Consider the following 26,086-nt stretch of genomic DNA (forward strand, 5'->3'; position numbering starts at 1 on the left):
AGCAAAACCTTATGGTCTGAGCTTCAAGCTACTGTTTATAAGTGCTGATTGTGAACGAAACCACTCTTTCTATGGAGAAAGCAAACCTAATGTCCTAATATATTATAGCTTCAAGATTTAGATATGTATGCAGAATGTATGGAGTTAAGATCATGAACTCAGGAAAGCTAGGTTTATTTCTCTGCCACCAATTTTCTGTGAGACCAGAAATAAATTACTTAATCGCTTTCTGGGTCATTTCTTCATGGCTAAAATGTGGATACTAACTATTATGGAGATATGGAGTAATTATGGGGATTACAACTTTGTTGCTAAAATGAGAATTATACAGTGCATGCTGAAGTCATTGCCTAAGAATGCCTTCAAATCCTACAACTGTACTAATGCAGTTACCACATGTGGGGTCCTGCCTCTCCTTACCATAGCATTGCCTGGAAGTTTCCCAGTTTTTCGAGCCCAGGCTAACATGGGATTCGTGATTAATTGTATGATTCAACTGCATCAATATGCAACAACTGTATACCTATGTAGCCACTATGCATGGGGTTCTGTATTGTCCCCCAACTCTACTAAGCCATGTAATGATTGTAACATTTTCTTCGCCAACCCTTTTATCTGGGTTATCTATTTAGATTGTGAGTTCTTTGGGATATAGACAGTCTCCAACTTTGTGTTTATCTAGAGTAGGGTCTATAGGGAAATGGTTTAAGCGAGGACTCTAGAAGTTACTGTTTTTCAAATAGTAACAACAGCAACAACAACAAAAGCATATTTGCATGACCAATTGTTATAATTACATGTGCAAATGACAAATAAGATACCACACTATTTGCAAATATGAAGGCTGTGTATACAGTCACAGTACTTGCACAGATTTTATAGTATGCATTGCATGTGCACTTGTAAATGCCTGTCTTTAAATTAGTTAAATTTCTTGGGTCAAACTGTGACACCTTTGGACATCTTTACTTAGTTTTTTTTCATTCAGGACAATTTGCCATTATTTTTTTCTTTTTTCTTTTTCAGGTTCAAGTCTTGGTTAAGTAATCACCACACAAGTACTTCAAGATAAAATGAGACCAAAATAAATAATCATAACGCCTCCTGTTCTAACAAATTTGCATGCAAATAATAGTCTTCCTTACATATAATGACCTTAACTCTGTCCTTTCATCTACAGCTCTTTCACAAAAATGATAGAATTCTGAAAACTCTGATTTCCCCAGAGATAATTTACTGATGCTTCCCCAGAAGGAATAAAAAGATGATGAATATGATTAATAATAATATTTTAAATTCTGTAAACATGCAGTGCAGGGTACATGTTAAATGATGGAACAGAGAAAAATCTTCTTTACTTGTTAATACAGTGTACTAAAGGATAATCTAATGATCGGAATGCCTTCAAATGTAACAATTAACAAAAGTGATTGAAAAATAATTATTTTTAATTTTCTTTAAGTACTATGGTCTGTCATCTTGGAACTGAGAGAACTTCCTTTTGTACACATCCTGCTATGGTTATATAGCAAGTTCTTCTAAAGTAAAGAAATACCTTTATTTCTTAATTAAAGGGCATTAATTAGATGGGATTACATAAAACAAAAGGCTGGAAGGGACTTTAGGAGGTCCTTTAGTCCACTCCTCTGCTTAAGGCACAGTTATCCCTATCTAAATGGTTATACACAAATGTTTGTCCAATTTGCTTTTAAAAATGTCTAATGACATAGATTCCATCATCTCCCTAAGAAATCTGTTCCAGTATTTAACCACATATTTAGTTACAAAATTCTTCCTAATATCCCATCTAAATTTTCCTTGTTACAATTTAAGCTTGTTGCTTCTTGTCCTCTCTCCTCTGGGCAGAGAGAAGAGTTGATCGGCATCCTCTGCAACAATCCACTTTATATTTAAAGACAATTATCAAGTTCTCCCCACAGAATCCGAAAGCATCTAGTCAGGCTTAACTCACTTTAGTTTCAGTGAGAGTTTAGCTTATGTTAGAACTCAGAGGAGATAGCAAGATTTGGTCCAAATAGGGCATATCTACACATGCAATAACTCTGGGGCATATTGTTCTGGAGATTATTGCTCCTGGGTGCTCTGAGTGTGTACCTGTGACCACAGCATATTGAACCAGGATGCAGCTGCCCCTGCTGGCAGGGGGCCCCAGGGGTCAGCCTGCCTGTCTGGGGCTGTTCCCTCCTGGTTCAGTGTGCTGTGAAGGGGCTGCTGGGTGTGAGGATACTCCAGTGTGGGGCTAACCAACAGGCAGCCCCCGCACTAAAGTACCCTCATGCCCCATCGATCTGCGCATGCAGTGCTGCAGAGTAGAACACTCCACAGAAGGATAGTACTTGTATTTGTAACTATTATTCTGCTGCAGAATTAGTGTTGACTAGGGGTGTGCGGAATGGGCTGTGTTCGATTTGGATTTGGATTCAGCCCGAATAGGGGACAGTGATTCTATTCATTGATTCAGATCACTGTCCTGATTCAATTTGGCTGAATCCAAATCTGAAGATTTGATGCTGATTCGGAAAAATCAGCGATTCGGCCATAGACACAGCTTTAAATGTTTTTTCTACATACCTCAGGGTACCAGGTGTGGCACATGAATGTTGCAGTGGTGAGGCAGATGGAGCATCCCACAGGAGCGTGGGGGCCTCCCCCCGCATGCTGGGTGGCAGACCTGGAAGTGGACCAGAAAACTTTCTGGGTCCACTTCCAGGTCCACTGCCGAGCACACAGGGGACCCATCCCCCCAGCTCGGTGATCGGCCACAGGTGGACCCTGGGTGCCCCCCCAGACCCAGGAGGCACCAGTTACCAAGCTGGGGGACAGAGAGAAGGTCCTCTGCAGGAGACCAGGAAGTGGACCAGAAGTGCTTCTGGTCCATTTCCGGGTCCACCACCGAGCGCACTGGGGACCTCCCCTGTGCTCCTGTGGGACGCTCCATCCACCCTACCATCTCAGCATTCACAAGCCACCCTGGTACTGTGAGGTATGTAGAAAAAACATTTAAAGCTGTGTCTATGTCCGAATCATTGAATCTTCAAATCGATTTGGAGGGTTCCGATTCGATTCAAAGAAATTAAAGGGTCTTCTGATTCAATTCAGATTAGGAGGTTCGGCCACCAAATCTCCACTGAATCCAATCAGCAAGTGAAGCTTTGCACAGCTCTAATGTTTACTCCAACCTAATAGGGATACACATGTAGACATGCAACCTTTACCATGCCACTAATTAGTCTACTCTGTAGTAAATATTGTGTGTAGATGCACCTACAGAGTATTACTCATAACCTTCACAGCCTCCATTATTCAGGAGCTCTGGAAATTGGTGTCGTCTTTTTACTGCATCCCTTTATGTTTATGAGGACTGACCAAGATTTTTTTAAAGGTGATGAGTGATTTGAATACTTCCGTTTGTTAGGCCTCTTCTACACATTACACTTAAGCTAAGTACAGACAGTCAAAAAAGCCTGAAGCTGAATCAGATCAATCCTCACAGGTTAATCTAAGCTGTGTAGATTTAACTGATAAGCAAGCGAACAGTCACTCACTTTTGATTCTGGAAATGCAGCTACATGCCTGCAGTGGCCAAAGCCAGCAGCTGGGGGCTACTAGAACATGCCTTCTTCCTTAGCTGGAGCAACAAGCTTGGGCCAAGGCTAGCCCGCCCACTCTGTAAGGAGGGGTTTGCTGGGGAAGTGCAAAGCATCCTGGGATGTTGGGGGACTGTGAGTTAACTCGGATCTGAAGGGAATCTGGGACACAATTTCAATAAACCGATTTAACCTAAATCAATTAAGTCTGATATCCATCCAGTTTTATCTTAAATTGGTTTTGGCCATTTTGAAAGTGGTTTATGGGCACTGAACTTCTGTTGTGTTACAGATTTGAACTGCTTTCCAATCACTTATACTGGTTTACGTATACTTTCTGTCCCTAGCCTTAAAAACCAGGTAATCACGCCTTAAGTTGTGACCCAGCTACACATTCAGCCAATTAATGGCATGATATAACAAGCAGTAAGCTATGAAGTTATTCCACAAAAAATGTGGAAGAACTTCATTGCTTGTTCTAATTGCCATTAATTGACCATTTGGCAAGGTACTCCCCTGTGACTAGAAGCCCACCCATCAACTGAGGGGCTCCTGGCCAAAGTGGTGTACCACCCACTGTAAGCTCTGCAGCTCATAAGGCTTGCAGTGGTGGCAGTATCTTTTGCTGTGGGGGCAGTAGGAAGAATGTTCCTGCTGCTGCAAGCCCTGCACATCACAAGGCTAGGTGGGGACAGTATTTTACTCACCGTCAGTGCTGTGAGCCCCTTAGCAATGTCAGCTGTGGGGTTCACTGCGGGGTTACTGCAAGCCCAACTGAGTCCCATTAGCTGTGGGGCTTGCAGCCATGGGAGCCAGTTCAGGTGGCACCCAGGATCATGATCCTAGGCTTCCCCAGCACTGGCCATAAAAAGTGCAATGAGATCAAATGCATGATCCCTCAGTTGTGCTTCCTGCCACGTATGTGTGGTACAGCAGGAGGCACACTTGCATGGATCATGCATTAGATCCCATTGCACCTTTACCTGCATGTGTAGTGGGGCCCTTAGTGTTCAAATATGTTACACCAGAAGGGGCCTGAATTTCAGAATGCCCTGAGCACCACCCTCGGAAATCAGGCATAGTCCTCTGTTAAATGTTAAAGGGAAGTCTTGGAGGTCCCTAGAAGCCGTAAGCTAAAATTATGCCTTCAAGTCAAAGAACAGTTTTGTTAATTTTGCCATCAGTGATGGTATTCACTCCACTCTGGGATGCTGGTAACTTACCCCTGCCAGGGAAAGGATCTCATTGCAGCTCAAAAAAAAAAAATTTTTCAAATATCAATTCTTACTAAATGACTTAAGTTAAACTGGTTCAACATATTGATATGTCAGCAGTATGTTGCCAAGCACTTGAAGCCTAAGCACAATAAGCCTTAGATCCCCAAGTGGTCACATAATAAATATACCTAAGGTATACATTTAAAGAGTAATAGTTAAACTGGTGCAAATGACTGTATGACTATATTTACTTCAGTCTTAGGATGGCTGAGTATAGTTTAGATTAAGCTCTCTTATAGTGAAATAAGATTATCCACGGTGTTGTTTGTACCAGTTTAAAAGCCAATTAAAATAAATTTCAATGGCATAACTTTCCCAGGTAAATCAGGTTTCTTTTGAAAATGGTACTGGCATACTTTTGAAAATTTTACTGTACATGTCTCAAGCTGTTGCATCTCATTTTCAAGAGACTTAAGGTCAGATTTTTATGTTATTTAGGCACCATTAATTCAGGTGTCAGAGAGTTAGGTACCTGCATGATTTGGAAAATCCAACTATTGTACACTTAAGAGAGTAAAGCTGACTGATTTTCTGTGAGATGTGGGCTTCTATGCACCTAAGTCATTTCTGACAAATGAGATTTAGGCTTATAAATCATTTTGCTCCTTCAAAAAGTTACCTCATGCCTTTTTTGAAATATTTCAACTGTCACAATAGGTGAAACATTATAATACTCCTTCATGACATCAGCAGAATTCAGATACTCCTTTCAGTTCTATGCTTATAGTTACCTCTGTATTACAGTGGTGAAGAGCTAATTTCAGTGTTTTGCTTTAGGTGTCTGTGCCATATTTTTTTTAATTTCATATATACACATAAATTATTATATTGTTTACACTTCACCCTCAACCTGAATCATATTACATGAGCATCATGATGGTTTTTATGCTTCGTTGTACTTCCAAGTACTTCTTGCATAAAAATATAGTATGTCACATTATATAAATGTTAGTATTATACATTTCTGTTCCACACAGGCAATTCTCATACAGATGCTGCTATAGCAGAAATTTCTTTCAATAGTGACAATCAAAATTTTCATGCCAAACAGTAATGGTATCATAGCAGGGAATAAGTAAGAGGCACTTCAAAGACACTCCATATTTAAAGTCCATAGGAGGTGGGCATATAACTCCCCTTTATGCCTTTGGAAATTTCTCCTTATCTTAAGGAAAGATCAGATTCTTCCCTTCATGCAAGGATGTGCCCAACTCTATCTTTTCCTTCCTGGTTCTTTGCCACTTGTGGGACAGCAGGATACCTATAAGAGTCATGATGTCCAGTGGTTCTTAAACCAGATATTGTTCCTGAACCCCTTTGTGGGAGTGACACAAAGAGGATGGAGAAGGAACATAAGTTACTGCAGGTTGCTTTTAGTTGTATACCATGTGTCTGGGATCATTCCAGTGCTGAATCTAGCTTTCCTGGTTCTCTAGAGCTTAATAGCTGGAATCTTATGGAGTCTTTGCAAGGCAGGAAGCTTCTTAATATAATAAATGATTTTCCATTATAATTGTTTTCCATTTGGGTTCTGAAAGACATTATAATATTAAATAATTAAGCCTTTCTATACCCCTGTACAAGAGAGTAAAGATTACTGAACTGTTTTATAAGGAAAACAGACACAAAATGTCTGAGCTGGGAGTGCTCTCAGGAGTCCAAGTCCCTTAATCCTCATATCAGCATTATTTGAATTACTGATTACAAGGGAGTGTTCCTCCCAAAGCATCTCCTGGCTCTGAAATACTTTGATGCTTTTAATTTTTCTTAATATTTCCTGATTTATAAACAGCTATTCATTATAATTTCCTTCTTTTCAAGGATCACAGCTAGCCATGGTCCCTAAGTATTCCATGATGGGCCCTTTCAGAGGACACGTGCATCAAAAGTAGTCGTAAGTATTGAAAAGAAAAATGAAAATGTCAGAGATACTGGTTGTAGCCATATTGGTCTAAAGCCAAAGGCAGACAAAAATCTGGGGACAGAAGTGATATCTTTTGTTAGACCAACTAAATAATTGCAAAAAACATTATTTGCAAGCTTTTGGGCCCACACACCCTTCTTCAGGCAAAGGAGAATTCAAAGATTGTAAAATTTCTCCCAGGTAGAAGAGAAACTTCATCTTGCACAGGGAAAGTCAGAGATGGTAGGAAAAGTCCGTCTGTAAAAACATAAATGAATGTCACATTCTGCCATTGAGCCAACAACCTAAATATTAATGAGACATATATTAAATGCATTTTTTATGATATCCGCTTTGTTGTTAAAAGCGGATATTTTCCCTACCCCATACCCTTTCCCCAGTTCAGCAGAGGAACAGACCTTACTTACAGACTAATAAGTCTCCTTAGTTTAATCTCATCTCCTGTTCACAAGCCAGCTGCACTTTACTGTCATAACGGTCATAAAATGCTCCAAGACCATTTTAGGCTGAACATAAGGAAAAACTTATTTACTGTCAAAGTGCCCAAGGCCCGGAATAGACTCCCTCCAGAGGTGGTGCAAGCATCTGCTCTGGAATCTTTTAAGAAACATTTGGACATTTATCTTGCTGGGATCCTTTGACCCCAGCTGACTTCCTGCTCCTGGGGCAGGGGGCTGGACTCAATGATCTTCTGAGGTCCCTTCCAGCCCTAATGTTTATGAAATCAGAGGCAAAGGGCTTCATGTTCCATTACTGCTCCCTCGATTAATCTAGTAACATTTTAATTCCTTGTTTTGGAAGTACCTTGGGACTGGCTGCTCTGGGTAGAAGTGTCCATCCAAAAAGGAGCATTCAAAGACAACTAAAACTTGGGTAGTTTTAGAATTTCTTTCCATTAGAAAGATCTGCTATTTTAACTGCACTGCTGTAATGAAACTAGCAAAACATCTCTCTTTCACCTACATGTATATGGGGTTAAAAATGATTACCTTACTATAGCATAGTTTGGTCTGGAATTGGAATAAGCCATATTAGTTTGAGACAAGTTTGAACCTGTGTAATGGCATCCATGCAAAGGCTTTTACTGATACAACATGTTCAATTAAAACTATCCTCCCTCACATTTCCCTAATGCTAAGCAAGCAGAGCTAGTCACACACAGAGGGCATGTTGGTTTTCTACTCTGAAGGGGACTGCAGCAAGCAAATTCCTTCCCTATCTTTGGACACTCGGGATACAGTATAGCTGGAGCAGTCTGAGGCAAGGGCTCACCAGTACTCTCTCTTCAGGATTGTGGCTAAACACCCCGAAGAATAATCACTAACTAGCAAAGCAACTTGAAATAATTACTCCATAAAATCAGCCCCGCTAAGGTAAAAGGCTGTAACTTGTGTGTGCCAGTCATCATTCTGAATACTCTGCTGGTGGATCGTTATTATTTATTATTTGTATTGTAGTTAGCACTTAGTACTGTAGTCATGGACTTGGGCTCCATTGTACCGTACACTGAGCAAACACGGAATAGAATGAAGTTACCTGCCATGAAGAATTTAAAATCTAAATATAAGATAAGCGACAGCAAGTTAATATGGCCAAACAAATGGGGGCCCATAAGAGACAATGAGACAGGATTGGCCAACACAGTAACTAGTGGTCTCAGTATGCTAGCTGCTTAATGATGGCTCTTCCCATCCTGCATACATTTCATATTTGCTCTTCTGAGCAGGGATCAGCCTCCGAAGTGTATGGATTGCATCTGGCACATAGTCACATCTATCCTACCATAATCAGAAATGGCCTCAGTCTCATGTTAAAGAAACCATGTGAAAATGTTTTCTGATGGGACTTAGAACCCCACGCCGTGACACTAGGAGCGGCCGTGATTTCTCCTAACGTCCCCTACTGTGCCAAGTTCAAGATAAAGCACCCTTGTTCTCACACGCCATGTCTTTGATGTTAGGTATTTTATAAGGAAGGCTGCCTTTTTGTCCCCTTGGACATGGTGCTCTGGTTTATCCTTGCCCCTGTTCTGTATTGTCTGACTTGGTGCACCCCAGCCTTATGGGCTATGCGTGGCTCCAACCACCCCTGTACCACGCCCCAAGCCTCACAGATGTCCCGGACGTTGTTTGGTCAATTTCCTTTCTGCGCCCTCCCTGGCTTGTCACGCAGCCTGCACCCTCACTGGCGCTCCCTGGCTTGTCACGCAGCCTTGCGCCCTCACTGGCGCTCCCTGGCTTGTCACGCACTGCCCACTCTTGGACTTCTCGCAATTGGGGCTCAGGTGGCCGTAGCCATGCCTGGCCCCCAAATCCCCGCCTCGGGTCTTAAAGCAAGTACCTGCTCTGGGGCTTCTTGCACATGCCCGCTCTGGGGCTTCTCGCAATTGGGGCTCAGGTGGCTGTAGCTGTGCCTGGCCCCCAAATCCCCTCCTCAGGTCTTAAATTTCCTGTGAGGCTCAGGCGGCCTGGGCCTTACCTGGCCCCCAATCCTCTGCACCCCTTCTCAGGGCTGGGGTCAATGCACCCCTGAATGTTGTGCCCTTTCTGGCACCGGGGTCCCCACACTACTGAGGAGCCCCTATGAGGCCTCCTCCAACCCCTAATAGCCTCACCTAGTCCTCTGGTGTCATAAAACTACAAACAGAAAACTCAAGCCCCTGGGCTATAACATAAACTCTAAGCCATCTGGCTAACCATCATTCAAATCCCTACCAGCGCATTCTCCACCCAGTATGCTCAAACAGAAGCTGCTCAGGCCATCAGGCTTCTCTTCTCTACTTGCTCCAGCTGAGATACTTCTCCCTTGGCTGCTAGCAGAGAACTGCCCCCCTGGCCTCAGCCTGGATTATATATATAGGTCAGGCCCTGCCCCCTACCAGTCTGCTGACCAACTGCGGTTGTCCCGGTAACCAGCACCTGTACCTCTTTATAGGTGCAGAGCACTAAGGTGCCCTGTGACACTTAGTTCTCCCTTTTTTGGTCACAGAGAGGTTTGTGAGGCATTTCATGGTCTTGAAGATTATGTTTATGATGTTATTTGTGAGCTGTAACCCTGTTATACGAAAAACATTTATGTTGGATTAAACTGAGCTAGTGAAAACTTAGAACAATTATAGCATTTTGTAAAGCAGCAATGATACCTGTTTGGCGGCTTCCTCTCTTTTAGTCCATGCCTCAGGAAAGAGGGTAGCTGCAGTATCTGTTTTAGAGGGTAGCTGCCACTCATATGATCAGGGGACAACAGGGCAGGCCCTATGAGGAGAGGCTACGGGACCTGAACCTGTTCAGCCTCCACAAGAGAAGGCTGAGGGGGGATCTTGTGGCCTGTTATAAACTAGTCAGGGGGGATCAGCACCGCCAGGAGTGACCAGGAAGCTGGTTCCGTTATTCCTGGTCACGAGAAGTGGTGCAGGCTTCTACCCTGGGGGTGTTTAAGAGGAGGCTGGATGAACATCTTTCTGGGGTTGTTTGACCCCAGTACTCTTTCCTGCCATGGCAGGGGGTCGGACTAGATGATCTGTTCAGGTCCCTTCCAACCCTAGAAACTATGAAACTATGAAAATGGGGAAACGAAGCTTTCTGTATGGTAGAAGTGTTACAGTAGTTCACATCCTTTGGAGAGCAGCCTTCAGCATTATATTTTTATTTTAAGTAGAAGCAACAGCTTTCACTGTGGCCTAGGAAGGAAGGAAAGTATCCCCTCAGGTAATGAGCAGGAATTAAGGATCTGGATGCAGGTCTCTTCAGTACCTTGTCTAACAACCCCATTAAGCTACTACTGTTTTGCATTTGTATTTAGGTAGCATCTGCAGGATCCAATCAGTATCAGGGCCTATAAGCATTTAAGGAAGCTTTTATAGTACCTCTACTGCCAGAAGCATTAAATAAACAGGGATTGTGTGTTTTTCTACCTTTGCTTGGCCTACAGTTAATTTCTTTTTTGATACTTTTACCTCCTTCAAGATTTCCATTGCAAGTTTAAAATCAGGCCTCAGGGATAACCTTCAGTTAGTACAGTGTCCAAGGGCTGCGTCAGTTTTCTTTATTTTACTAATATTGTCAATTTTCCTCTGCTTTGTTTTGCAGTTGATGTTTGGCTTGTAATTATTGAAGATCTTCAAAAGAGCTTGTTTATTGTTCAGCTAAAAATAGCCCAGGCTGGTAATACTACTATGGTTATACAGAAGAGCTAGGAATGTATGGGACAGGTGACAAAAATCAGCTAAAGTCAGTTGCATTAGTTTCATTAAAAAAAAGAGAAAGAAATGCTGCTTACAATGCAAATACTTCAGCTGCTTAGTTATTGTACTTACCAAAAGACTGAGGCCACGTACAGGTATTATGTTTCTATTGGGAGAGTTGCCACTCCTGTGGTAGAAACTACGGGCATTCACTCAACTATTCCAATGGGAAATACGCTTCTTCTAGGAGAAAGATATTCCAGGTGTTAACCTGGAAGACCTCCCTTGCAAGAGAAACCGTATCACAAGAAGGAATGCTTGTGTGCTCCCTTCCTGGTCTGGTCCAGGAGGGTAGTGAAGCAGTGGGTCAGAGCACCTTACCCATTCCCCTGACCATTCCCCATTTCAGGAGCAGGTAAGATGCTTGGCTCCATTTCCCTCCTGGACTGATGTTGGATGTACTCCTTGCCCCACCCACTCCCCAGACCAGGGCTGCAGTGTGGAGATGCGATAGTGGTTTGCACTGCTGCTCCAGTGCCCTTACAGACAGGTCTGGGGAAGGCACAAAGAGCAGGGGAGAGGAGGTGGGTATAGGCTGAATGCCTACACTGCTCCCTTTCCTGGTTAGATTTCTGCAATTTTTTCAGGAATTTCCACTGCTAGAAACGAATGCCTTTTTGAGGTCTAAGATTACATTCTGTTCAATCAGTGAGGCTTGCTATACACTTAAAAATTTTGATGGGAAAACTGTTTCAGTTAGGTGTATGTTTTTTTTTTTATTATTGAACTTGTTGTATCAGTAAAAGCCTTTGCGTGGATGCCATTACACAGGTACAAACTTGTCTCAAACTAATATGGCTTATTCCAGTTCCAGACCAAACTATGCTATAGTAAGGTAATCATTTTTAACCCCATATACATGTAGGTGAAAGAGAGATGTTTTGCTAGTTTCATTACAGCAGTGCAGTTAAAATAGCAGATCTTTCTAATGGAAAGAAGTTCTAAAACTGCCCAAGTTTTAGTTGTCTTTGAATGCTCCTTTTTGGATGGACACTTCTACCCAGAGCAGCCAGTCCCAAGGTACTTCCAAAACAAGGAATTAAAATGTTACTAGATTAATCGAGGGAGCAGTAATGGAATATGAAGCCCATTGCCTCTGATTTCATAGATACTAGGGCTGGAAGGGACCTCAGAAGATCATTGAGTCCAGCCCCCTGCCCCAGGAGCAGGAAGTCAGCTGGGGTCAAAGGATCCCAGCAAGATAAATGTCCAAATGTTTCTTAAAAGATTCCAGAGCAGATGCTTGCACCACCTCTGGAGGGAGTCTATTCCAGGCCTTGGGCACTTCGACAGTAAATAAGTTTTTCCTTATGTTCAGCCTAAAATGGTCTTGGAGGAGTTTATGACCGTTGGACCGTGTCATCCCTTGGGGTACTCTGGTGAACAGGCATTTTCCCAGATCCTGATGCACACCCTTTGTGTACTTATAGGCAGTGGGTGATGATGTGGGTCATTGCTGGTAACGCAGCCTTGTCTGGTAATACCTGAAAGTTGGCACTGTCTGTTAGTCTCAGTCAGAGGTGTAACTATGTGGCTGAGTGCCTAGTATGGCTGTCACACACAGGGGCAGCAATGACTTCAGGTTGCCACGAAACGACCAGTGTGATTGTGTGGCTGCAGCAGCAGCTGTTCCCCTCCCCCTTCAACAAGCTGAAGGCTCCTTCCGCACGTATATATGTTGAAGAACACATTGGAGCAGACTCAATTCATCGAATTTTCTAGAGTGTGCTAATTAACATGCTCCAACTGCCTTGGCATCATAAGTATTCAGCATCCTCGCACTTCAAAACAGCAGCAGGGGCACTTCAACTCAAGCTTGCTGAACGAGCTTTAGTTAAAAGCACCCCTGTGGCCATTTTGAAGCACAAGACACTGAATACACGAGATGCTGATGGCACTTTAATTACAGCAGCTCCTGAGAGCTGCTCTAATTAAAGTGTTCCCCCACCCCAGAGCACATGTAAAGATGCTCTTAGTTATGCCACTGGTCTCAGTCCAGTTCTCGAAAGACAGACAGTCACAAATGACACCACCACTACAGTGGTCATTAGTTGGTATTTGATATCAAATTAACAGTGGTAGTGAAAGCTTTAGGAAAGAGCCATGGTGCATTAGCAACAATATGATAGGCAGAATGAAGGTGGGAATGAATACAGGTGCCTTTCTCCTTAGCTTCTTATTTCTATGCATTTTACAGTTTTGAGTGGATAAGGTATATGCTGATGAAGTTTATATTGTCACTAGAGATAATTTTTTGTTCACTAATTGCAGTCATATTTTGAACTTTCTGGTTTCAGAAAATAGTGGTAGTTGCAGCTATTAAAGTATGCTGCTATGTACAGTCAATTGCAATGTAATTACAGTTCAATTACACTACCCTTATAAGAATGCATAACCAAAAAAAATGACTTACTACTGTCTTATGCAAGCAGATCAGAAGAATTTTAACAGAAAAAAGGACAAAAATAAAGTGTTTTGAGTCAACAGCCTAGTGAGGATCCAAATCACCTCTCATGTGCTTTTCAAAGCCACATATTGAGTTTTTAGCCATATAAAAATGCATGTTTTATCACTGTCAGTGTGCATCAGAAACCAGTAGTGCAACTTCCAGATTTATAATGGTAGATTAATCTTCAGACATGATGTGCAGAACAGTGTACTGCAGCACAATTAATAGAGGCTAGATAGATTAGTCGTGACACAACTAAATCAATTCAACTACAGTAAGCGACCTGTGAGCCATTGCAACAAAAAAAAAAGAAAGAAAGAAAACAGAAGCCAAGGATGACGATATTATTTTTGTTCTTTGTATCTCATTCCTATCAGCATTTTCTGGATCTTTTTTGATACAGGAAAAAATATATTCTTTTTAGTGAAAAAAGCATACTGCCCAAAGAAACCCAAAGAAAACATTAATCATTCTCCGGATTTCCTGTGTGTGTGTGTGTGTGTGTGTGTGTGTGTGTGTGTGTGTGTGTGTGTCTATCTATCTATATCAAATGTAGAAAAATTCTAAGTCTTGAATTTTTCAAGGGCTCAGACAAAGCAATGTTATGAATATTTTGTACATATAAAAACTCTTCATAGGCCCCCCAGTAGTTAACCCAGAAGTAGGGTCAACTTTTTTTTTTTTTAAATGAGCAAAAGGACTATATAAGGATACACAACTGTTTAAATCTCCTGTTGAAGCCAGGTTATATGCAGACCTCAGCATAAATTTTAATAGGGGTTACCACAGCTTCTCTATTTTTTTCCCCAGCAACTTAAATATTTGAAGACTTAAAACAAAAAATCCTGATTCAAGTTAGACATACAAAAAACTAGAACTCCTGGTTCCAAAATGATACCTTTTATTAGACCAACTGGATACCAAGTACACCCCTGATTCAAATTGGACACACCAACAAATTAGCTAAACTAAGCTGTTGTCTCTCTTTCACATACCTGTCTAGTGGTCACACTTGTGGCCCATGTTTACTATAGTATCTAACTATGTCACCAACTTGAATTATCCTCACAATCCCACTGTAAGATAAAGAAGCATCCGTATGCTAATTTTAGAATGGGCAACTGGGACACAGAAAGGCCAGCTGATTTCCTTTAGATCATTGAGAAATCGTCAGTGGAGACTTCCGTGATCCTTTCTTTTATTTATTATGTGGCAACATCTGCAATTTAACTTGCTATACATGAAAATTGATTTTGCTGATCCAAGAAAGTGTCAGTTTCTATAAGAAATTAAACAATTATAGTTTTACCATATTGTACATCTTCAGCCTTTGAGGTTCCGGCTGTAATTCATTTCCAGAAGGATGTTCCCATAAGTGAATTTGAGCTAGTTTTAATCTCCTGGTATTATTGATATTATCACACTGTTTTTGTCATGCTCCTTTTTCTCTACATGTATTAAAATCAGCACATCAGGGAGAGATTATGGCATTACTCAGAATGTTATTTTCTTTCTTTAGTGACAACAGTTCAGATCATCTGCTAATTTCAAATCATTACATATCCACTGATTGAAGTCAATGGAGCTACTACAGTTTATACTAGCTAGGAATGTGGTCTTATATTTACTTATATTTTATTCTGATTATAGTATAACTTTTGCCAGTGTGATGATAGGGCTTAACTGGCAAAACTTCTGTAAGCTTTTGCTTTTAGAGTTTTTGCAACTATAAAATGCCTGCAAGAACTATGAAATTTTATGGCTCTGATATTAAACCTCTTATTCTTGCTATTGTATTTATTCATGAGTGCTTTCATTGACCAAAATTAGACCACATGTAGTCATAATTTTTCACCAAACTGAGTAAAAATCTAGATTTACACGTCTTTGTCTCCTATCACATTGTGACATTCCTACTAATCTGTAAAGTGGTATTTATTATGAATAAATATAGCATTGCCTGTACTTTTACACTCAAAATCCTAAGGTATTTTATAGCAGTCTTGTATTAGATATTTATGTCAATGTCTATGAGCCATATAGTATGTACTGCTTTGCCCCTCAATAATGTAATCACCTTTTAATAATGTAAAGGCCTCTTAATAAACCTTTGGCTTGTGCTTATATGTTCCAAGTACATCGCTGTATTTTGTCAGGACAGGTTCGAGAGCCCTGTTTCTAAAGCTGGCTGTCGTTGGGTTTGCTGCTGCACATAAATATCCCACTGAAGGCAGCAGAACTTTCTTGCTAAATCCCTTGCAGGGCAGGCTCCAAGGGTAGCCATATTGCTCTCTAGTGGTTGCCTTGATCCTACCTTACTTGCCCACTCCAGCCTCGCAGGTTCCCACCCTGCTGTCTTGCCTCTCATGCCTCAGTGTTAAAGTCAAGTGGGGAGGCTGCCCACAGGAACCAATGAGCTCAGGGTGCTCTTCCTATCCTCATTACGTAGTCTCTTCATCGCTGGGGCTTGAGCCCTACTGCTCTAATTGCCTTAAGTGCTAGAATTGTGACCTCCATCTTCCCCTATAGTCATGTAGAAGCCTCACAGGTGTCACTTGGCATAGTTTTGGAGTCCCTGGACCTCAACATGCACTTAGCTCCTCAGGCCTTAAATTTTTGTTCAGACTGCAGCCTTGCATCCTTGGCTTTCTTACTCTGATTGGGTCCCTCAACCCAGGTTCACTGCCCGGGACCTTGGCTCCTGGTCTCCAGCCCAGGTCTCACCCTCCCAGGCTCTGGGCCCCTTGGCCCCAGTCTTACTATATTGGACTTGGCCCACTCATACAGTCTGTGGGGTTTTGGGCTCTCTCTTGCCCTCTGCCTTTACAGGGTCTTTCTAGGCCTACTCATACAGTCTTAGTTACAGGCTCTGATCCCCAGTTTGCAGTCTAGTCTTCCAGCAACAGTGGCAGCAAGTCTCCAGGCATTCCCTGCAGCCTCCAAGCCTCCCCTCACAGCCACTTTCTCAGTCCTCCAGTGTAAACTTAAGCACAAATATAAGCTAGATGCTGCCAAGCTAAAATTCACCCCTAGCTTGGGTCTGAGTCACACCATAGTGATAAGAAATAAACATACAACTGGTTGCTCCCTGGCTCACTCATCTTCCGTGATGGGGTAGGGGTCAGGGCCCCATTATACCTTGTCACTGGCCTTTAAACCATCAGTTGCACTAACAAGTTCTAAAACACATGTAAGCAACAAAAGGAAAAATGGTGGCACATCCATCTCCTGATTCTTTTTCTTTTATACCGGTTTATATACTCAGAGTGCTATACAAAAATTAATAAAGCCTAACCATACCCCCATGACAGAGGTAGTATTGTAAGCAGCATTTTCCTCATCTGATAGAGGAGTGATAGATGGCAAACTAGAAATAGAGAAGGTTACAAAGGAAAAAAGAAAGAAACAAAAACAAGGTTAGAACTAAGAAATTCCAGACTTTTAATTCTGTATACATCTCTTTCAGACTTCCATCAAAAGTTTGAAACTAAATCATTAACTAAAACTGTAGCCTGGGGCTATAGAGAATAAAACACCTAATCATTGCCCAGCCACAAGCCAAATCTGAAAAGGTTGTGCTAATTATCCTGATTTAAGGACTTTTCAGCACCAGTAGATGTATCAGCCAAGGGCAGATTTGATTCCCCACATCCCGTAATATGTTTGATATCACCTGCTGAAGACTATCCTACAGAACCTGTCATGTCTGAAGGGCAAATCTAGGATGGAAAAAATACATGGTTAAAACAGAATGAAGAGATCATTTACTTTTATAGACAAAATTCATTAAAGCTTCCTCTGCCACTGAAATATATATCATTCAGTCTGTATGGAGTGAGCAGCTAACTGCACTAACATTAAAATATCATAGTAAAAATTATCTGATGTTGTTTTTTATTAAGAATACCTACCCCTGTCCCGCATGGAACCTAAAGAGCCACCTGCAGGGTTCTTGGTGTACAATCAAGGCCTAATGCAATTGGGATCCATACTAACCTCAACATTAGTCCTACATAATACATATAAGCATGCTCTCATTTGTTTCTCCATCTCTTTTGGCAGTTTGCCACAAACCAACAGTAATTCATCAAAAGCAACTTTTATCAGAGTAAGGAAAAATTCTACCTAACTTTGAAGCAGAAAAATATTAAAAATCCAATTCTGCCAACCAGGTGTAGTGCTTGTTACCAGTTGTGCTCCCATTATGGTCCAATAATAAGTGCAAGCTTAGGTCCTTTGCACTCAGCTTTCACTAAACATTTAAGGCCAAGAGAAACTCACTTTATTGCAAGTTGAAGTAGAGTATTTAAGGAGAAACATAATCAAGCCAAAAAAATCAGATTGGGATATAGATACTGACACCCCCTCCTGTTTAGGATTGTATGGATCAGAGGTTTTGGTTTGGCCCATTTGAACGAGAAGGGCCAACTGTAACATTTAAGTTTCAATCTCCTTTGGATTCTGAATGTACTTACTAAAAATTAAGAATGAGGTTTAATCTTGGTTTTTACTTCATCTCATCTCTAATTATAAGGTAAGTTTGGAGGAGAGGAATCTCAGAGTCAGAAAGAAATGGAGCTGCAATCATGGAGAATGGTGGAATAGAACTAAATTCTCCAAGTAGTGGAGCAGGGACAGAAAATAGTCCAGGTATGGAGAAGAGGTGTTGGGACTTGGCATTTGAAGAAATATGAGGGTCAAGGGATAACATAGTAAAAAGTTTTGAACATCACAAGGGAAACATCAAAACATTTTGGACATGGATCAGAAGTCAAAGAAATGATGGTATACTAGACCATCAGAATAGTTCAGTCTGAATATTTTAGATATCCTACAGGTTAGAGGGTCCAAGGACTGTTATCATCAAATAGTGGGGCATATATTTCCACTCTCCATTCCAGCCTCAGTCACTGGGTCAAATCTACCTATATTTGCATCTATTCAACCACATTTACTATGCCAGGGTGTTTTGTATGTAACTGAGGGTAGAAGTTAGCTCAGTATTGGTGTGGGAGTTAGTTAAAGACATGTATACACATTTCTTTCCAATCCTATGTTCCAGTTTCTAGTATTAAATCTTTTAAATTGCAGAGTTTCATATTGTAGTGAAGATTAAATAACAAACCCATATTCTCCAGAGAACTATAATGGCAAAGATTAATGCATACATAAGTGGTGATTTAATAGGAATACAAATGCAGTACTCATACATTATGCATTGCAAACCATAATTTTCAAGTATTCAAAAACACACCAAACTGCAATAATTTATAACTCTTTCTTGCTATGTTTCCTATGTGAAAAAATAAAGTAAATGTTTTTCCATCACAAATAGAGCAGACCAAATGTTTAAACATTTTAAAGCTATTATTGTCTAAGATATTCTTAGCTTGTTGACTGAAATAAGATTTTATTCTCACAGCTTTTTCCCCTGGATCCTCCTGCAATCTGTCAAGTCAGTACATCATTCAAGATCACATGGCTACTCATTACAAGAAATTGCTGTCTGCCAAAGGTATATGAAATCTATAGTATTGACTATATCCATCAAGCTAATAGATAAAATCATACCTAAGAACCTGTTGGTTACAATAGTTCCTGGCTGGCTTGTTTTTTTTTTTCTTCACACTAAAGCAACTAATGTCAGAAGAATTTTAAACCCAAGCGCAATATAGGCAAGACTTAATTAGAACATAGAAATAGTTTTGAGAAGCATGTAATGATGTTTTACATCTCTTCCTATTTAACTTCATTTTTTAAATGAAATTTCATGTCTTTGCAAGATGCCCGACTGACACCACTGGAAACAGGTGCTCACTTGATAGAACAGGTACAGCAAAGCAGCACCAGCACAAACTTTTGTGTACTGCACTCCACCCTCCTTTGGCTAGTTTCCTTCCTGTGAGTTATCAGTATAGTGCCTGTCATACATACTAAATTCCCAAGAAATAAATATATTGCATGAGAATCATAAATGTGTAGGGCTAGAAAGGATCACAGGAGATCATCTAATCTACCGCTCTGCACTAAGACAGGATTGCTGACACCTGTTTTTAAAAGCCTCCAATGAAAGAGATTTGATGACTCCCAAGATAGCAGTATTTGACTGCCTTTGTAGTTAGAAAGATTCTAAGTTCTAAGTTGGAGAAATGTGAATTTGATAAGACAGATATCAAGTTCTTGGTCTATGTGATGAAGCCTGAAGGGTTGTCTATGGACCTGAAAAAAGTAACTACTGTCTTAGATTGGCAACCACCAAAAGTTGCCCATGGAGTGCAGTGCTTCCTTGGTTTTGCCAGTTTCTAGAGGTGGTTCATCAAGGGGTTTTCCAAGCATGTAGTCCTTATCACTGCCCTCCTTAAGAAAGGGGCATGCTTCACATGGACCCTGGAGGCCCAGGCTGCCTTCAAGAGGCTTAATAAAGCCTTCAACTCAGCCTGACCCTGCCCAGCCTTTCCTGGTGGAAAATGATGCCTCATCTTTGCCTTTGGGGCTGTACTGACCAACGATTGGGGATGCAGGGACTTCTTTAGCCATGCACTACTTTTCCAGGAAACTGTCCCCTGCCAAGCACAATTATAATATGGACTGGGAGCTTCTAACCATCAAGTCAGCTTTTAAATAATGGTGGTGCCATTTAGAATGGGCTCATCCACCTGGAATTTCAACCACAGCCAGATCAAGTGGTCTCTATTCTTTACCCAGTTGAATTTTACTGCCACATACCACCCTGGCACCAAGACCAGTAAGGCAGATGCCCTGTCCCAAAAAGATGAATATTCAGAACTTCTTCCTGCTACTCACTCCATGGTCCTGAGTCCAGGGAGCTTTAACAAGGCCACAGTAAACAAGGAACTAGTGATGTGGCTCCATTCTATGCTTCCCCAAGATCTATTGGCTTCTTGAGTTCCACAGGTTTCAGAAGGGGCCGGATCATGGCCTCAAATCAAATTTCCAGTTTTGTGATGGCCACCTCTGATGCAAGGGACACCTGTACATCCCAGAGGGGGAACTACACATTGAAGTCCTGTAGTCGTATTGCTTGTCAGTTCCAAAAGCTTGTCACTGATTTTGTGTCTATCAAAATATTTTGCAGAGGAATACACAATGGTAATTCCAAAATAACATTTCTGGTTACAAGTTAGAGTGTACGCTACATTGCTTAGACACCAGACTAATCTGCCTGCTCTTCTACAAAGAGTTCTGATCTTTGGCACAATAAGCCAAAACCCAGTTGGACTGTATGCTTAGATGATGCCTAGACTTTTCCGTTTCTTTAAAACTCTACATAGTAACTAACAAATCTGTGCACAGCATGTTCTAAGAGGTGGGATTTATTGAACACTTGACTGGATCTGTGATCTTTCTCAGGAGCAGCCAGCTGAGAGCATTGATGGATGTCCTCAAACACAGTGACAAATCTATATTAAAAAAGGGAATGCCAAGTAACTTTCCTATCTTATTTCAGTAATGGTTTCCTTATATTTGGATGTTTTTGATGGTTACTTAAGGAAGATAAAATTGGAGTTAGCCCAGTGGTTCAGTAGGCAGCATCCATTATGAAGGTGATGTTGAGGTGACTCCTTTCAGAGATCTGGAAAATTACAGAGGTGAAACTGAATGGGCTGGGGGAGATTACTTTAGTGTCTAGACTCAAGGTTGTGACTGAGCAGCAGCATTTATAAATACTTCCTTTTTCCAGCTATAAATTGTGGGAAGGAGAATTTGGGACATAGGATTTGCCATCTCAGCACCTTGTTCCAGGACATCCTATCTATTTGAGTCACTGGAAAATGTCAGATGCTTCAGGAAACGGTGAAAAATACTGTAATGGAAACTGCTACCCCACAATAATGGAGTGAACTGTAACTGTGTTTAGGCTTCTATAAATCATATAGGCCTTTGCCATCATGACCTTGTCTAACCAAGAACCATGTTGCTAACGTGCCACAAGCCTGGTGACCACATACAATTTTCACAGAGTTCAGGTTGTAGCTGCTATTATTTTTCATAGAGTAGCCTGTCAATTCAGCTCTTTCCAGCAGTGAAAAAACTTGATTCAAATCTAAGGACATAATTTTTAAAGTGATATCAGCACTTCCATGTTACAAATGAATACCTTTTGACTACATTATGAAATTTCTTGGCTATTCTTTCTTTCCATTTTTTTCTATCACCATAAACCACCATTTCTCTCTTGGTCAGGTTGGTAAAGAACAAGTAACTATTATGAAGTCACTACTCATCTGCAGCCAGGGAAGGTAACCTGGGGCTGAGAAGTGTCCTTTACTTCACATTACCACATTGAAAAAATATAACACACAAGCATGTTTCACCTTCATCTGCTTAGCTTTGTATGTAGGTGAATTTTTGCCATTGTGGGACTAATACATTTTAGTCACAAAGTAAGTGTGCACCTAAGACTGAAAAATACCAATTCCTTTCTTTCTGATTGAATAGTTACTCATAAATATACTGGACTCTCTAGACGTATCCTGATGAGCATGCACATGCCATTTGCAGCACCCAAAACACATTTGAGGTACTGCAAACTGCACACATCCACCCATTAACTAGCAATGCTGGGGGGGTGGGGGTTGACACTGGGAGATCCTGGTGTCAAAAAAACCCCCAACGCTGCTAAAAAAAAGTAGCATGCACAGCACGCAGCAGCAGATTGTGCCAACAGAAATGGAGCCTGGTTGTCCGCTGGCTAGGCTCTGAGCAGCTGACTCGGCACCGCTGCTGCCCCAGGAGGCCCCCAGAACTCTAAGGCTGCTGGGGCCAGTCTCCCCTACGCCACTGGGGTTATTTTGTTGTGCACTGGAGCACGCATGCAGGGGTGTGCCCTGGGACAAACAGCAGCAGCACAAATATTTGCCGCTGTTATTTGTGCCTCAGGAAATGCATGCCCTTATATGTTTGCACTCATTGGAACACACCCCCTAAGGGCAACAACGACCACTATGCACAACTCACACTTACTATAAGCTCTGCTACTTAAATTAAAGCTCTCTGTCTAGTCATGTGGGGAGAAGGGCCAGCGCAGAGAAAGAACTGCTTCGAGGATATTTAGGTCATTCTTTTTAATCTAATGCGCTTGTGCTCAAAAGGTAAATTCACAGACAGAAAGTCCTAGTAGAAGAGGCGCTCAGATGTTCTGTTTTAATTATCCAAACAGGTTTCAATTTTTTGTAGTTCAAATGAAGACACTGCTCTTCCATAGCAGCATTCAGCTGATTGATGTAGATTTGTAACACTCACATATTTTCACATATTTTACCAACAAAGTCTGAAGTTATACACTTCTGAGTAAAAGCATTAAAACATCATAATTAAACTCTATGAAGTCACATTAGAGAGATGACCTTTAATACTAGAACATATACTTCACTTAGTCTCAGCCAGTCAGTCAGTCCCAAGGCCATGCCAACCGTTGAAGCAACTTTGATATAGCAATAACTTTCCTCCATCCTTTCCGGGCTTTTGCAATCCTTGTACAATCTATGGGGTCAGGTTTACCCTGCCACTGGTATGATGCAGCCCAGTTCAAACTGTTTCATGGTCAGGTTGTTGGCAACTAAACCAGCACCTCCCCATACCTGGTCTGCCAGGTGAGGAGGGTGTATAGAGATGCAGCAGGACTAAAACTAAAACCTGCCAAAGGGTGGATGAGCTCACAATTGCCAATGGCCATCCACACCTGGAGAAGAGATAGGCACTGCCAGGTTATTTTTGACTGAAGAATCTCCAATGATACAAAACCAATTAACCACCCTCATAATGGATCGGTTGAGCCCCAGGTTAATAACAACAACGTTTTTCATTGGCACTTAGTAGGATGAAGTAGAAAAATATGCTACTGTCAAGCTGACCTCTTCTACTGAAGATGCTCAGGGTGGGATGGTCAATAATGTTACTGGGTCAAAAATCAAGCTCACTAAACAAGAAATCACCATTGGAACATGGAATGTGAGAACTCTATGCTACAGGAAAACTTGAGGAGCTTGTCCCTGAAATAAATCTTGCAAGAGTCTTGTAAAATAAATGTTGAGCACAGGTATTCTCCTTAATGATATGAAGCATGTCATAATTCTTTTCATAGTAAAAAGTGATACTAAATCTCAAGGCATATGTTCAAATTATTTCCTTTAACATCCAGTCCCCTCTACATAATCATACAGATTCTGATTTTCAAAAGTGCTAATAAACATCCATTATTTCCACTGAGGTCAGTAAGAGCATCAAGTGCTTAGCACCTCTGAAAACTGGGTCTTCATTTTTTAGGACCTGATATTGTGTGGATTTGAGTGATGTCAGCTCATCTGTCCCTTGAAAACCTGGCCTTCCTGGCCAAACTCCAGTTGGAGATCTGGAGTCCACGGCTCTGTATATCTGAAACATTGTTTAGGCATGGTTGCACAAGATCAAATTTGATATAATATATAGTGATAACCACCTGTCTGTCTCTCCTCTGTCTTTCCTCTGTCTCATGAAGAGGGATCCAGGTTTTCCATTTCCCACAAAATTTACCACAGATTTTACATTTTACCAGAGACAAACACGGATTTCTCATTTTACCGGAGAAACCTGCAGATTTTGCAGTTTTGTGATGAGCCCTCTGTAGGGCTCAGGAGTGCGGGGAGGGTGCTCCCTGCCACTGCATGCAAACCCATGCCCCCCATATCTGTGTGTGTGGCAGGGGCTGTGTGCTGCCTGCTTCAGGCTTATGCTCCCAGCCCTGCTGCTCTCTCCTGGGGCCTGTGCAGCCCAGCGTGTGTGACCTGGTGCTGCAGGGAACAGTGAAACCACTCAGGAAGCTGCCTGTTTCTGCGAGCTCCATGCTGCCCGCATCCTCTGCATGCAGCCCCATGCTGTCGCCTCTGCTGCAGTCACATAGGCAGGGGATGCCTCGCCAGGGCAGCACAGATCTCACAGTGGCAGGCAGCTTCCTGCATGGCTCCACTGTTTTTTGCAGCATAAGGTCACACATGCCCGACTGTGAAGGCGCCAAGGGGTGGGGGGAGGCAGCAGGGTGGGAGCCCACATGGGCAACACCTGGCCCCCACCCTGTGCACAGAGGTAGGGGGCACGGGTCCCCCTGTGTGCGCCATGAGTGTGTGCCATGGCAGGGAGCAGCCTCCCCTCCCCAAGCCTGCAATGGGCAGTGGGATCTGGGCTCCGCTGCAGCAGCTGCTGCATCCTGCCAGGGGCAGGGGGTTGCAGACCCTGGTCTGTGGCCCCATAGCCCTGGCAGCTGAGAGCCCCCTCCAGCAGGGCTGTGGAAGCAGGAACTGTGGGTGGGGGGCAAGGAACACCAGCAGGGCTGAGGGGGAGGCTGTGCAGGGCAGGGGAAGTTTGAGGGGGATTGAGGGGCACCAGGAGAGTCAGGGGAGCTGTGGAGGACCTTTCAGTTTAATCACAGATTTTGGGGGTTTATCAGAGAATTTGCAGGGGGGTATTAATCAGAGAATTTGTGATTTTTATTTATTTATTTAATCAGGGAAACCCATGATTCCTGCTCATGAAAATGGAGCTTCTGGCCTTTAAATGAAATTGGAATTTTCCATTACTTATAAGTGGCTGTCTCCTGCTTGGGCTGTCAGCAGTTATTTTTCCCTAGATTTCAGCAAATCTTTTATTGCTCTAGGTGGGCTGAATTATACAGCACTTCTGGTTGCATCCTTATGATGTAACATTCATCTCATGAGAATAGAACTGAGAGTGATGTAAAGCAGAAGTCTAATAAGATTTAGATTAGGAATTGAAACTCTTTTAATTTAGAGTTTGAAAATTAAAAATTAAAAACCCTGATGATTGCAAAATGTATGATTCCTAATGAAGTAACACACCTCCTCACACCTTAACTTGTCACATCTCCCCTGGCTACTGACTGGAAGCACTTGCACAAGAGTTGCCTCTGAATAGCAATGTGTGCGAATACCAAGCATCTGGACTAGCTCAAACTTCAGCTTTCCTGATTTGCAACATAGTAGGGAATGTGGTAAAAGCCATTATCTATTTTTTTTACGTCTTATGTTATTATAATTTGACTAGAGATAGGTCCAAACCAGGGATGGATTGGAGGAGGGGGAGGTGCAGCAGTGCAATTACATCCCCCTTTGATTACTGTTCTACCCAAACTTTAAAACCACCTGCCTGGGAGGGGAAGCAGCATTTCTATTCAGGCAGTGCTGAGAGAATCAATTCACTTCCTGGCTCATTTATCATCTCCCTGATTCCTATTAATCTCTCTCCACTCCACAGGTGTGAACAACCTTCTGTCCTTTTTAATTGTCTTGATGTTCCGCTATGCAAACTATCCTGCCTTCTGCAATTTTGCTGTCTGTTAGTCATTCCTGGTAATGTCTCTCTTCCATTTCATATCCCTGCAGATTATTTTTAGCTCTAGCCAAAAAAATTTAACTTGGGTATGGTAATATTAATTCAGGTGTAGAAATGACTGCCAGTAAAGTATTGGAGCCACTGTCAAGATGCTCAAGAAGTCTAGATTATGTTTTATGAAGCTAAATAAGAGATGTACATAACTATAACAAGTACAGAACTAATGATACAATATCTTTT

General features: G+C 41.8%; 2 protein-coding genes across 2 annotated transcripts in view; both read left to right on the plus strand.

Annotated features, from left to right (window-relative positions):
• The window catches only part of LOC149873657 (uncharacterized), a 74,384-nt gene extending 58,828 nt beyond the window's left edge, over nucleotides 1-15,556 (plus strand). The window contains exons 4-5 of the mRNA XM_090036724.1: nucleotides 6,707-6,779; nucleotides 15,021-15,556. Coding sequence (XP_089892850.1) covers nucleotides 6,707-6,777 — 71 coding nt within the window. The 3' untranslated portion in view covers nucleotides 6,778-6,779; nucleotides 15,021-15,556. The remainder of the gene's footprint in view (nucleotides 1-6,706; nucleotides 6,780-15,020) is intronic.
• Nucleotides 15,557-18,929: 3,373 nt separating this feature from the next.
• The window catches only part of LOC149873658 (spermatogenesis-associated protein 7 homolog), a 65,378-nt gene continuing 58,221 nt past the window's right edge, over nucleotides 18,930-26,086 (plus strand). The window contains exons 1-2 of the mRNA XM_090048974.1: nucleotides 18,930-19,016; nucleotides 25,769-25,863. The gene's annotated coding sequence lies outside the window, so the exon portion shown is untranslated. The remainder of the gene's footprint in view (nucleotides 19,017-25,768; nucleotides 25,864-26,086) is intronic.

Source organism: Crocodylus siamensis, chromosome 1 (genome assembly GCF_052110815.1).
Source record: "Crocodylus siamensis isolate JL-2025a chromosome 1, ASM5211081v1, whole genome shotgun sequence".
NCBI classification, from domain to species: Eukaryota; Metazoa; Chordata; order Crocodylia; family Crocodylidae; genus Crocodylus; species Crocodylus siamensis.